General features: G+C 38.0%; 1 protein-coding gene across 4 annotated transcripts in view; it reads right to left on the bottom strand.

The window, feature by feature from the left end:
• MTM1 (myotubularin 1) overlaps positions 1–14,382 on the bottom strand; it is a 42,342-nt gene that overhangs the window by 22,987 nt on the left and 4,973 nt on the right. For 3 of the 4 annotated variants that reach the window (XM_041396442.1, XM_041396443.1, XM_041396444.1), the window contains exons 3-7: positions 8,881–8,952; positions 7,931–8,003; positions 6,389–6,483; positions 5,257–5,367; positions 4,259–4,360 (exon numbers count right to left, since the gene is read on the bottom strand). In XM_041396442.1, coding sequence (XP_041252376.1) covers positions 4,259–4,360; positions 5,257–5,367; positions 6,389–6,483; positions 7,931–8,003; positions 8,881–8,943 — 444 coding nt within the window. In that variant the 5' untranslated portion in view covers positions 8,944–8,952. Of the gene's footprint in view, positions 1–4,258; positions 4,361–5,256; positions 5,368–6,388; positions 6,484–7,930; positions 8,004–8,880; positions 8,953–14,382 lie in introns of those variants that run through there. The other variant, XM_041396445.1, reaches the window with a different exon arrangement.

Raw genomic sequence — 14,382 nt, 5'->3', positions numbered from 1 at the left:
ACAATTACAGTTTAGCAAGCAGTCTATTTAGCAGGAAAAATGTAATGGAAATATATAAATATCAATATAAATATAATAGCTACATATTTGCTTTTATGGAAACACAGCACATAAATACATGTTATACTTGTACATGAATATATAATGTAGACGCAATCTAGGAAATATTTGACCAATCTTTATGCACTGCAAAAGAAGAAAGCAGCAAAACTGGAATAAGAAGGTGCCACACACCTGTGAAGAAAATCAATTGCATTTTATATTTCTATCTCATTGATGTATGCTTTTTGCATATAAGAAATTACTAAGTTTTTACTCACTGTAAAGGCTGACAGTTTCTCAGTGTATTTAAGAATAAATATATCATTATCCTTGCCATTATTAATGGCATTTAGTATGCCATTACTACAAGCTAGCCAGTTACATCTCACCTGTTGATCTAAAATCTAAGGTCAGACATTGTAGTTCTGGTATAACTTTGTGAACACTGTCACCTCACACCCTTGCTGCCCTGGCTCTGATGTGTCATGGGGAAGGAAGCCTCAAGCCAAGGGGTTCTTTGCAAATTCAGGTGCCCTGTCAGACAGGCCCCTTTGCCAGCCTTGCTCCAGCTGAAGTCATGTTTGCAGATCCAGCAGCAACACCGGCGTGAGCCAACCCTCAGACATTTTACAGGCCAGGATAAGCAGTGACATCAGGAGCACTTCCAGTCAGCCAGCACAGCCACCAGAGTCTCATCAAAATGGGCATTCCCACAGACCTACTGGGGTTAGGAATAAACACAGACTGTGCAGATACCGTGGTGCTGAACAATCTTATAAAAATGACGATGTGTACTTTTGTGGTAAGATCAGGAAGTGAAGCAGCTGCTATGTAGAAACTAAACTACAGAGACCAAATATATCTCATCTTTTGTGGTGGACCAAAACATCTCATTTGGGGGGGGGGGTGTTGGCTATTTTGGTTTCATTTTTTCAATAATTTAAAAAAAAAAAAGCAAACACTTTCAGCAACAATTTTGTTTCAATTAGCAGGAGTTTGCAAATGTAACAGAGGATGCAGCTGCTTGCTTCCCATCAACTCTGCTGTCAGTCAGATGAACTATCAGATTTTACTTTAAGTTACTGATTCAAGGATGTCTGAACCCAACCTACGCCCAAACTGGACACAAACAAGAATCAGCTTCTGGAAGTAAGCAGCAAGGACAATGCTGAGGCACAGGGGAACAGTTGTGAACAGGCCTGTGATTTATTATAGGCTCTCAAACACTGCTGTTGGGATGGTGATGGAGACAAATCTTGAAAACAGTAAGTACACTCCACTCAGAAACCACCTCTTGTACAAGAAACCACCATCCATTTGTACAAGAATAGAACAGCATGAAGAAAACAGAAGCAAGGCATCTCTAGCACTTCCTGTTCAGAATTAGCTCTTAGGATAAAGTTCCACTATAGCTGAAAATCAATCACATAAAAATCTGATATAAAATATAAAAATACAGATAAAAATCAGGACAGTAAAGCATTAGAACTTTATTGTCCTGATGGTATCTTCTTCCCACTGCAAAGCTGCACAAGCATCAGTGCTGCTGAACCAGCTAAACATCAAGGATGCAGTTCCACAAGATGGTGTAAGCTAAATTAACATTTATCATTGATAAAAACAGGACATTCCCCTCTTTTCTCCCCTGCCTTCTACCTGCTCCACTCACATGTCCACTCTTGCACTGGTTCTGATGCATACTGATTTCAAACCAGGTCTCCTCAAATTATTCAAAGCAGCATAAGACTAACCAGAATATTTTGTGCTGGATAAGTGAGTTATGCTGGCTTAGAAATTATACAAATATCAGTTCGGTATTGGAAGAATAATCAACCACACAACCGAAAGGTAGAGAGGAGATCAGAGAAGAGCGAGAGCTCAGCATTTGAGTATCAGAGGGCTTCCATCTCCACTCAGCTGTCACGGGGAACTACAGCACATTCTTTGTAGAACACCTCCCTGAGTGAGCTGGCTACACAGCAGAGCGTTAGACAGCACTCCAAGGGGAAGGCAGGCATGCACAGTCCCAACACCCTGCCACATTCACACACTGAAACCTTGATCCAAACCAGCCACTGAAAGGAGCAGTGCCATCATCCCTTCTCATTCACATCCACTCACAGATGCTTTGACACCACTCTTACTTCGGACTAACGAGACCGGAAATAACTCAGAGTAAAGCTTTTATTTTTATCTCCTTGATAACTTTAGTTCCTTTCAGTTCCCTATCTGGTTCATCATGCAGCCTCAAACTCATGCAACAAAAAGCAAGACAGGAATGGAAAACCAGGCAGAAACACTCACCTTTGGCAGGATCAGTTTAAACTGCTTGCCAAAATACAATGAAAGCACATCAAAAAAAATCACACACTTGCTTGGCTCATGTTAAAGTTAAGGGCTCATCAACACTGTGACATTAGAAAATAAGGACAGTTGCAACTTCAGATGGAACACAGGCTCACTTTATTTCCCTCCAAAGTAATCCTGCTTGCTAACAGGCATACTCTGCTTCAGACATAGTTATCAGACAAAGTACAGCCACTCTCCCTCCACATTGTTACTGTCTCCCCAACTTTGGTGCTTTACTGAATCCAAGGGCCAAATTGCTACTGCCTCAACCAAGACTTTTGTTATTAACCTTAACTTCTGTTGGCAAGTGGCCTTCACACAGGCCATATAATGAGCTTTATTAGGTTCAACAGGTCCAACAAATAAGGCAGGAAGTGGCCAACTCCACAGATCACTCACTGCCATCACCAGACAGGATCTCCGGGTCTTTTTGGATGAAGAACCCAATACAAGTCCACATCTCATCACCAAGGTATTCACATCCCATAGCTGGATTATCCCACACTCTCCTAAGTCAGTTACAACTTGATTTGCCCATATTCACTACATACAATCAAAAAAAACCCTCTTCCTCATGATAATGTGGAAGAGATTGCATGGGCATGACAGAATCTACAACACAGGAAATCTTCAATAATACACTTGACTGTGCCCTGGATAACCCAATCCACAACCCTCTTGCAGCAGAAGCCAAAACCCTGTGATGTCTAGAAGACACTTTTGATCTGAACCTCTCCATAACTTGGTATTTCCACATACAGCTTCTTCTTTTACATCATACTTTCAAGGTTCACATTCCCTGTCATCCTTTCAATCATTATTTTAAAATTGATAAAATGGGAACAGAAGAATTAGATATATTCACTTCTTTAACAACTATCTTATTTGTGATTACAATTCCTCACACCTACCCAAATGTAAAAATCTGTTTCACTTCTGACACAATACAAAATATTCTAAGCAAAAGCATATTTTCTCTTATGCTTTCACTCCACAGTTTGTATATAGAAGGAAAAATTCTGCAGAAAAGTTTTAAAGAATTAAATGTTTATAAAGTCCACTCCATTGACTGACACATACATTCCTGGAAAGAAGCAAGATTCTTGCTGCAGCCTTGTATACTCAACAATTCTTTGAATAAAGTTCTCAAAACACAGAGCAGAAGCTCCCAATACTTTACGAAAAGTGTTCTTTTACAATTATCCCAAATTAAAGCACACTAATGAAGTGTAAATTGAGTATTACAATGGACAAAGTAAATGCTTTATTTACTGAAGAGATGTCATATCACTCACAATAAGCACAGTTCATGGATTTTAAAAAAATGGAAGACAATTATTAGCTTGCATCATTGTTGCTCAATTCCTTCCATAAGATGCTTTTTTACCCTGAAATAAACCTGTGCAATTTCATAAATGCATTCCTGTTATATTTTCCATTAGTTTAATCAATAAAACAAGTGTTGTCTTACCATATCTTTTTCTCCTGAAGTAAAACCCTTGGAGATTCATACTTACCATTGCCTTGGAGACTACTTGATTAATTAATGTTTTCAAGAAATCAAGGCATGTATTCCCTATATTCCAAAATTAGGGAGGATAAACTTGCAGTTTCTAAGCAATGAAATCTATATGGAGCAGAGGTGCCCAGTAGTGTATCTGGAGTACATCCATAATTTTCCAAAATATATAGATTTAAGTGTTGTAAGTATACAAAATAAAAACTGCTGTTTAGTTTATGCTAACACCAGGTTCTGTGGTTATACTTTTTAAGCAGCCATGCTGTAGCCATTACTAGGTCAAATAGGTAGTTAATTGGCAGGAGGTCTGAATTAATACAACTCAGCAATAGAAATGACGTAACTTACCAAGTTATGTGACTGGGGAAAAGCATATTTTGTGAGGACTTCAAATATATCTCTTCTACTGTGCCCTTCTTGTTTTAATGCAAACCGTAAATTCCTCATATCCTAAAACAAAGCCATTATCTGTTAGGTGAACCAAAGCTGTAAGAAGCTTCTCTCTGTACAAGTGCTATATTATACACTAAACATGATTTAGAATCTGCTTGTAACACACCTCAAACCCTTGTGAATGTTCAGGTTTATTTCTTATCCCATGAAACAGAATAGAGTATAAGAATTGTACAAATACAGCAGTACCACACTCTGCGTGCTGCAAACAGCACTTTGGCATGAAGCCATCAGAAATAGCTCTATTTGAGTCACTAAGAAGTCTCATGAGCCACTGACAGTTTGCAGGATGGGAACTACTCTGTTTTTGAAAGAAAGATTTGCCAATGATCTGTGCAGAATACATTGTTCCTGTGCTCTCATCACTGGTGTCAAAAATAAGCAATCTGTGCATTAACTGCTAAGAATCAAATGTGCACACAATGAATCTAGTAAAGGACCCAGAGTTATCCATGGGAACTCCCCTATGACCATAGTTTTCCATGGTGACAATTTTTTGTAATACTATAGATATTTTTTACATATACTTTTCAATGGCTTTATAGATTAAAATAGCTTGTTCAAGATGTTCTTCAAAGATACCAGAATTATTAAAAATATTCGTTTTAGAACAAATGAAGTAACAAGGCAGTGCAATAATAATGCCCTAAAATACAACTGATGTACAAAACCTTGTCATTTAGTGATTTGGAAGGCAAGACCAACCTCTCTCCTTGCATGCAGGGAGGTCAGTTAAACAGCCCTTTCTACAAAAGGTATTTCCCTGTCCAGTTTCAAAAAGCTCTTTTTAAATTCATCCATAAGCATGTACTTTTCCCTTCCTATGAACAGGAATCAGTGAGGGAAAAAACCCTCTAGATTTAATTTCCTACTGAATTATTGGGAAGTCTTACTTTACAGGTTATATCTAATCCATAAGAGTTCTCTCCTCTGCTTGAAGCTCCTCCCATTTTTTCAATCCTTGAAATTACACCCAATGGAACATTCAATATCACAACTGGATCCTGCAAGAAAAGTTTGAGTAAGGAAAAGGCTAATGTGAAAAGAAGACTCAAGCAAAATGTTCTTATGCATTCCAGAATAGAAAGCAGACATGAAATACATACAGAAACAAAAGCATGTTTCTGCCTTTGAATCTCCTCTCCCAGCACGTTACGAGTTCTGTACAGTCATTCTACAGCCTTGAGCATCATCCAGTTAAACATGTTACAAAAATATTTCATGCCTTGTTCAGTATGCAGAGAAAACAGTGGCAACACCCTAAGAGATGCCTTCTGCTACACACTGATTGCCCCTGCTTGTTAATACTGTTGTATTGATATACAGCATAAAACAGAACTAAATGAAAAAAAAGACATTACTAGCACAGTTAGCTACAGTCAGAAAGACCTCAGTTCAATAGTCCCAAATCCTTATTTTTAAAAAAAAAAAACATTATGAAAGAGATTCACAAGCACATTTTACTCTCTTCCATGTCACTGCTTATCAAACACATTACCACTCCCCCCACCCATATAAGGGTCTACTGATCAAAGTATTTTTCTTTTCTAACAGCAAGGACAATCAAAGTCTTGGTTTACTGACAGCCATTTTAAGAACTATTGCACATCATTAGTTACTGCCCTTGATCTATCACACATTAAAGTGTAAAGGGAACAGCTATCAAAAAAGCTCTGACAGACAAAAGATACGGGTATCAGTTCAGTGTAAGTGATTAAACTGTAATTTTACCAGGCAAAAATCACACTTTTACAACACAATTAATTTTAAAGAACTTATATTTTAATACAGATATCTCAGTGGCACAAAGGCAATTACTATTTAGTCATTACAGAATTAAGATATGGTTATTACAAACATTACAGATCATTTCAAGCAAAAAGCCTCCCATGCAATCCCACGAGCATATGTGTGCCAAAACTAAAACAAATGAACTGGCCACAAAATAAATCAAAGGCAGTGGGGTGAACAGAAGTGAGTTTAAAGCCAGCTCATCCCATGAAGTAATTGTGGCATATTACTCACATTTTCCACACTCCTTAGGTACAGCCTGTAGTTCGTGATGTACACTCTTCCTTTAACGGGGCCATTAAATGGACACATATAAATGACATCTTTGTCTGTAAGAAATGTAGTATTTCTTAAAAGATTGTGAAAAGACAAAATGAGAACTGAGGACAGTAATACTTACATAGCAGTAAAATAAAACAAGAGCTGTACGCAGAGGTGAATTAATCTAGAAAGTAATACATCTGAGTTTTATCAACTTGAATTATTAAGAAAATGTGAAAGACTCATATACTAAACTGGTCCAAATTAAGTGCACAGATTTCAGTAGCCTTCCCTAGTTGTATTTGTGTTTTCTTTCTCAGCACTACACAGGAGGACATAGAACAGGGAGTACTGCTATTACTGTAACGCAGTCTATTCACCATCCCAGAACAAATACATTGTTGATACTATTACACCATTCTGTAAACAACTCTCTACTGAAGTAGTAGTTCAAGTTGAAGAGTGTTTAGGGAACTCACCATGCTGCAGAGAAATATTACATTTCAATTTGAGGCAATCAAACAGAGTAGGGCCACCAGTACTTGTTTCAGCAAGGACAGTAACAGAACAAATACTAACACATACCATTCAAAAAGATTTAAGTGAAGCAATGCAAACAGAATTGTTAAGGTTGGAAAAGATACCTCAAGATCATTGAGTCCAACCATGACATTAAAGACTTCCATTTATTCCTTCCTGTCCACTCATTTCTTTAGCCCAATCTATTTATCTGCCTTCCACAGAAATCACCCTATTCCAGTGCAGTGCCCAAAGCACAGACAATTTCCATAAGGATCACATCATACATCCATCTTAGTCCCACACCTTCTCCCTCACACCTTCATTAAAAACAAAACTGCTTTCTCTGAATCACCACTTTGTTTTCAACTAAGCCAATCTTGTTTACAAATCCACCCAACACATCTGGGCATAGGGGAGGAGAAGCTGCACAAGTAAAAAACAGACTCCAACAGACACTTCCATTTCAGGAAGAGCCTCCATCAAGAAAACAAAACTACACAGTACATTAATCTCCCTCATGCTACAGCATTTATGTATGTAAAAGCCAACAAGAGCAGAAAAGCCCTGTTCATGCCCTCTTGTGTCAAGGAAAAGATGGTACTTTGGGAATTCACATTTAGGCTTAAATTCCACACCACTCTACAAGGTATCAATGCATAGTGGGTAGAACACAGAATTCCCTTGATTTCAGAAAGCTTGGAGGAGCTCTCATCACTCAACATGTGCTGTTTAATCTGTAGCTACAATTAGGACACAACTTTCAATTTCTTTCTATGGGAAGATCTGGCATGTGTAGAAACCAAGATTTTAAACACTTAAAAGTTATTTGTGGTAAGTGATAAAAAGAATCTTTCACAATTTCTTTGAAAATTCAGCATGACTTACCTTTGCCCCCAGCCCAAACCAGTCCAAATTACAAAAAAATTCGGTAAGATACAAGTGTTTGCCAGACTGCTGAACATCTCTGCATCTGGCACCTACTGAGCTTCATACCTGTAACCCTGGTCTCCCCTGGCAGACGAGGTATTTCTTCATTTTGTTCCCAATTAGCTCCATCTTTTAGAGTCTAAAGAAGAGAAGCACAACAGCACATCACAGTTTATTTACCATTTCAAGCTCCAGATTAAAACAGAAACAACCAGAACTTAAAGGTAATTCCTGCATGGGAAAGAACGGGTTTTGCCGAAGTAGGAATTGACCGACCGAACGAAAACAGGAACACACACCACTATCTTACAATCCAACTATAAAACGTTTAAAGGTTGAGTAGATCTGAAACATAAGCAGGTTTTAATCTTTCTCCTAAAAGAACAGTCAGTTATTTGTATTAAATTGGAATTAAACCTCTATACTCTAAGTTCTCTGGAAGTTGTGTGCATTTATTTTTCCGAGTACGTTGGGCTTGGAAGAACAAATCAACTGCAATTACTTAGGCAATGTACTCACAACTATCACAAACAATCTACTGTTTTCTTGCACCCTGGTTACATTTTCTTCAGCTGCACAGCATTAGAAAGCAGAGGGACATGAAACTTCAATCGTTTCAATATATTTTTCACTCTAGATGAACATCTTAAAAATGAGCCAGACAAACATAGCAAGGTATAACTTAGCAATTGAAATACAGAATTAAAGGCAACAAACTGCCAAAAATTTTCAAGAATGCCACAGAATATTTTAAGGCAGAAAGTAAGGGTAGGAGTAATTACATTAGAACTGATTTTAAGGAACCTCTTGTTAGTTATGACAACAAATACTTTGCCCATCCACTCCAAGAGATATTTAAATCATCTCAGTTAAATGCATTAGAATTTTAACAATAAAAATAAATATATACATTCAAGAAGCCATTGAAATACTTATTTTTCTAACCAAATATGCAAGACAATGCTCTCTGGAAACTCTGATGTAGAAAACCAAAACATGAAAAAAGTTACACTTACCTGTTTACTTGAGGAGTTCTCCAAGGAGTTTGAATTATATTTAGGTGTTGATGATGAGGCCATGCCGGGTATCTGATAAGTAAACACAAATTGAGACTTAAACTACCTCCTGAGCTGTAAGACTATTTCCAGGAGAGATTTTAGACTTTTGAGGTCCACAGGTAGACATCAAGAACTTAAAAGAATGTTTTGCAAGTTACCAGTATTTAAAAAAATTACACAATCCCTCGTAATTGAAGGTTACCATTCAAAAACATCCAACTTTAACAAGAAATTCATTACTAGCTTTGCAATTGGGTCTTATTATAAGGAACATTCTGACTCAAGTTCTGTAATGGAATTCCAGTGTTGGAATACGAGTATTGGTTCAGTAAACAGACATTAGAGTGCTTGTTTTAAGTCACTGTATACACGTATTATGAAATGCTACCTACTTGGCGTATTATTGTACAGCTCTTGAAGTCACAAGCATGTCAATACACTTATGCAGTTCAAGTCCAAAATGCACAAGAAAAAGAAGGGCTTCCACAGTACTTCTCTGTTTAAAAACAATCCCCCATTTCCTAACTGAAGCTTCAGTTAGTATACCAAAAGAATGAGTGTCCAGCCTTCTGGTCTGAACAACCTTCATGCATTTAAAGGATTTTTTTTTAATGATATTTAATTAAAGACAAAATCTTGTGTGACAGAGGATTCATCATCTTAATTTCCCAACACTGCACAAGAGAATTTTGGAACTAACAATGGGAAAACAATTCCCTTTCACTACTCACACACCCTTCATCAACTGATCTGACATCACACAGCAGTCTTGAAGAGCTTCTGTTTGTTTGTTTGGCAGGGGTGGGGGGGTGAAGATGGTTACAGACTACACAGTCTTTGTTTCTATTGCACAAATTTGTAGTCTTTAAAAAGCACTGTCTCTCCCCTCTCAACACTGGAAAGCTTGGCCAGATCTCTGCACCATGAAAAGTAGCCCCATGCTCCTGTGTAACATTGGGCTGACAGTGATGCTGCAACAGTCCTGTGACACACTGCAAGAGGAAAAATGCTTTGACATTACTTTAACAGTGCACAAATGCGTCTGTGCCACATCCTGAAGTTCTACAGGGTTGTCACTCAAATCCTTCATATCTCATTCAGAACACAGGAAACCTGACATTGTGTTTAAAACTGCAATATTCAGTAATACAGTTTACCAGTACAAAATCACATCCCTCCACAAAAAAAAAAAAAAAAAAAAAAAAAAAAAAAAAAAAAAAAAAAAAAAAAGAAGAACACACATTCAGTTGAAGAAATGAAGACAAAAAAGCTTTGAATGCCACAGAGCCTGTGTGACCCTGCACACTGAGGTTATTACCTCCCTTCTTGGTGTCCAGCAATCTTAACTTTCTCCAAACACTGAAACAGGGGCCCTGAACTACTTTCAGTGCAATGCCAACAATTTCAATGAAAAGGTATTAACAATCAAAATTAAATCATTATCCTTTCAAACTACCCTACACAGAAATACTGTTGCAACAGTGGAGTCTAATATTTTGACCATAGAATATTAAGAGACGATGTTTTCACAGCTTTTCCTTTCTTGCAATATCTTACATACTATAAACTTCAAGTCCATTCAACTTCTGCTATATTGCCATGCCAACATGTCAACATCCAATACTTGCTCAGATAAGATTCTTCAATTTATAGAAGTTTAAGATTTTATAAATGTAAAAGGCATATTCACTCAGAAGATTGTTTTAAAAAATTTTCCATATGAAGTGTCCTTTTTTCCATATTTTAAATGAGAAATGCCAGGTGAGACTATGGCACAGCAGCCCCAGTTTTTCTATATCAGCAGAGACCAAGTCACTACAGCTCTTAACTAGAGCTCATGTAAATTTAAATTAAGGCTGCAGCAACCACAAGAGACAAGTGAGCACAAAGAAGCCCTAGAAAAGTGACTTTTAAAGGATGTGAGAACCCTGAACAGATCTGCAGTGCAAAATGGAAATTCTGACTGCAGCAGGTACCGGCACACCCGAGCTGGCTGGTGATCTTGCAACCAGAGCTGCGCCAGCAGCAAAGCCACAGGGGGAGCTCAGCAGAGCCCACAGGAGCCCAGCCAGGACCGGGACACTCACCTCAGAGCCAGCCCATCGCCAAAGCTCAGCAAAACAAAAGCTTGTTTGGACACTCCTTGTGCCTTCCAATCACAGTGTACTCCTGCTGCTCACACAGGGAACAGCACCAAGTGTTTCAAAAGCCTTCTGTCTGCTCCTTTATTATTTCCTTCCCTTACTGCACATTCACTAAGTTTGGGCTGAACTGCAGCATTACATGAGGTGAGTTAAGATTCTGAAACAATCCACAACACTGACTATAATTCATACTGAGATGTGGAAAAGTTAAAATAAATAGGCAGAGGTCCTGTCAGGTTCTCAGAAAAAAATTCACTTTGAGGAACCTGACAATACAGCAGGACAGAGCTTCCCTTCCCCGCAAGCTGCCACCCCACCAGGCCACTTCAAGCAAACAAGATGTGTGTGGTCTTGCTGCAGATGTTTATGTTTCTGTGTATGCAAATTTACTCTGTGTAAGATTCCCCCAATCTCCCTGAGACCCATTTCTTTAACCATACTTTACAGTGAAAATAAATTCATTTTGTGACTTCAATTTCTATAGAAAACTTCACTCTAGAATTACAACCAACTACTCGGTTTCATTTTCAACACTTCAGTGATGCAAATTAGACTTATTCAGAGCTAATCAAGTTGAATAAATATGTAATGAAGATAAGGTGTTATCTGTGACAGTATTTTTTAAATCCATCAAACATTTTCACTAAAATTAATGTGACTTAATTTCATCAGTATGTAAGTGGAAGAATACTTCTAATGCTAAAAAATTTTGCTTTGAAATCTAGTCATACCTAAAAATCCCAAATACTACTAAGCATATTTATAACCACCCACATTTCCATAAGTAAACTAAGTCCTAGTAATTAGTTATAGAGCACTCATTAGACAGCATTTAGAACAGTGTTTTGGACTCCAGTACAAGACAGGCATTGATAAATTGCAACGAGTCCAGCTGAGGTTCCCCAAGAGGAGCAGAACGCAGAGCACCTGACTTCCTAAGATGGGAATTGTCCAGCCTGAAGAAGAGACAGCTTCAGTGGGACCTCACAGCTGCTCACTGCTGTCTTTGAGGCACTTGCTGAGAAGGCAGAGCCATGGTCTTCAAAGCAGTGAGTGACAAGATACAAAAGAAATCAAAACAAACTAGATTCCAGCTTGATTTCCGGGGAAAAAAGAACAACAAAGCCCTTCATTTGCACTGTAAGGCAGTCAGGCTGTGAAAACAGGCCCCAAGGAAGTTGCAGTCTTCATCCCCAGAGGTTTCTAAGACCCACCTGGATAGAGCTGTGAGCAACTGGTTCTGATCCTGCTTTGAGCAAGTGGTTGAACTGTAGGCCTCCTGAAGCCCTACCAACCTGGATTATGTGTCTGTGACCTTCAGACAATAGACAAGATTAAGTTCTCGTTAAAAGTATCCATCAAACAAGGACACACCCTTAAGGAAGTGAACTTCTCTGTATCAAGAGAAAACAAGTTTTCATAAACACTTAAAACAAACATGAAACATTTCCTTTTTTAAATATTATTTCTTAATCTGTCTAATTGTAGATGCAGCTTCTGGCAGCCACCCAAAGTAATATTGCCATGAACAATTCAAAAAAACATACTCCACCAGAGTCTTAAAATAGCTACAACTTTCTCATTATCACAGAGCAGCAGTAGTCCTTCCACACAGGAGACACCTTTCAAGTAGTTTTCCACTGCAAGCACATTTTATTCCCCAGTATCACTCACGTGTATGTCTAGACTTGCACAAAAATTGATAACCATACAAAGCTCACACTTGTCAGCAGCTGAACAGAAAGAGAATTACTCTGCAAATTTAAAACAAAACAGACAACTTTGTTTGTGATATTCTGCAGTTAGCAATAGTTGAACATTCATTCCTGAATCTAGAATAGCAAGGAGACAAAGCAATTTTACTGGATTTAACTTGAGCTGATAAACAAAGCTTTGTTAAAGTTATCAGAACTTAATATAGTAACACTATGAAGAAATGGAGGCTCTGGTGATCTTACAATAACAAACTACTTGGAATCTGTGTTTTCATTAAACATGATATTTATACTTGTGCTTCCTAGGATTCATGGGAATGGAGACACACAGCAATGTTGGAAAGGTATGCTGAGTTTTCCTAGCTATAGTAACAACATACAGAGCCAGTATGAATATACTGCCTTGTGTCTCCCATACAGAATTAAAAGCATAAAATACAAAGTCCTAAAACCAAAGGCACGTGTGTCAGAACCATAACTGCACAGATGAGATAATACATAATAGGTAGGATTTCAGAAATAACATACAGAATAGCACAGAACTCTAGGAATTTCTAAGACAGTGTCAAAGTTAAGCTAGGACAACCATGATGGAAAAAAGCAAACAAAAGTATTTAAGTGTTAAGCAGAAAAGAACATAAATCCTTTACAAAATATATATGGAAAAGCAGCAGTCCTGAAGTGTCAAGCCAACAGCAGCATCTAAGTTATCAGTCACCAAAGTAAGCACCAGCATCTTAACACTAGTAAATACGTATTTAATCCAATGAAGTCAAGAGTAGACATTCATCCCACTAAAGCTTAATAAAATTTTAGGATAAGATATAAAGACATACAGGGGTACAAAACAAGACACAAGAATGATCTAAGGCAGTGAAGGCAGTTTTCCAGATATCAGCTGTCCCTAACCAACAGCACCAACCAAATGAAACACAATAAAACAGTGCCACAACCAACTAACCAAGTCTACAGAAATAAATACATCTCTTTCAAGCTCATTTAGCCAGTTGTATTTTAGCACAAAGGAACTATACTCAGAAATAAAGATAAGGTAGCAGAAGTCTCCAAAGTTACAATGCTACAAAAAAAAAAAAAAAAAAAGCAGCATAAAGCAGAGCATTCCAATTTCAAAGAAGTTAAAAGTTAAAATATGCAAACAGCTAAAACCCCAGAGAAATATGCTGATATATATTTGCAAAGGACAGAAACCCAACAACAATTTCCTGCAATAGTGAAAGATGTCAAATCAGGGGAGATTTAGAAGCAAAACTACTTGGGCTGGAAGGGACCTCTCTAAGTCACCTGGTCCAATCCCCCTGCAATGAGCAGGGGCATCTTGAAGTAGATGAGGTCGCTCAGAGCCCTGTCCAACCTCACCTCAAATATTTCCAGGGATGAGGCATCCTCTCTGAGCAACCTGTGACAGTGTTTCACCATCCTTGCAAAAAGCTTTTTCCTTTAACTAGCCTAAATTGATCCTCTTTTACATTAAATGATTACCCTTGTCCCATCCAGAGCCAAAAATAGGCCCTGATAAAAACCTTGTGCCCATCTTTCATTTGGACTCCCTTTAGGTACTGGAAAGTGCTATAAGGTCTTCC

This window comes from Onychostruthus taczanowskii, unplaced genomic scaffold (genome assembly GCF_017590055.1).
Source record: "Onychostruthus taczanowskii isolate IOZ18803 unplaced genomic scaffold, ASM1759005v1 scaffold13, whole genome shotgun sequence".
Taxonomy (NCBI): domain Eukaryota; kingdom Metazoa; phylum Chordata; class Aves; order Passeriformes; family Passeridae; genus Onychostruthus; species Onychostruthus taczanowskii.
This window is presented reverse-complemented; position numbering and strand designations above follow the sequence as displayed.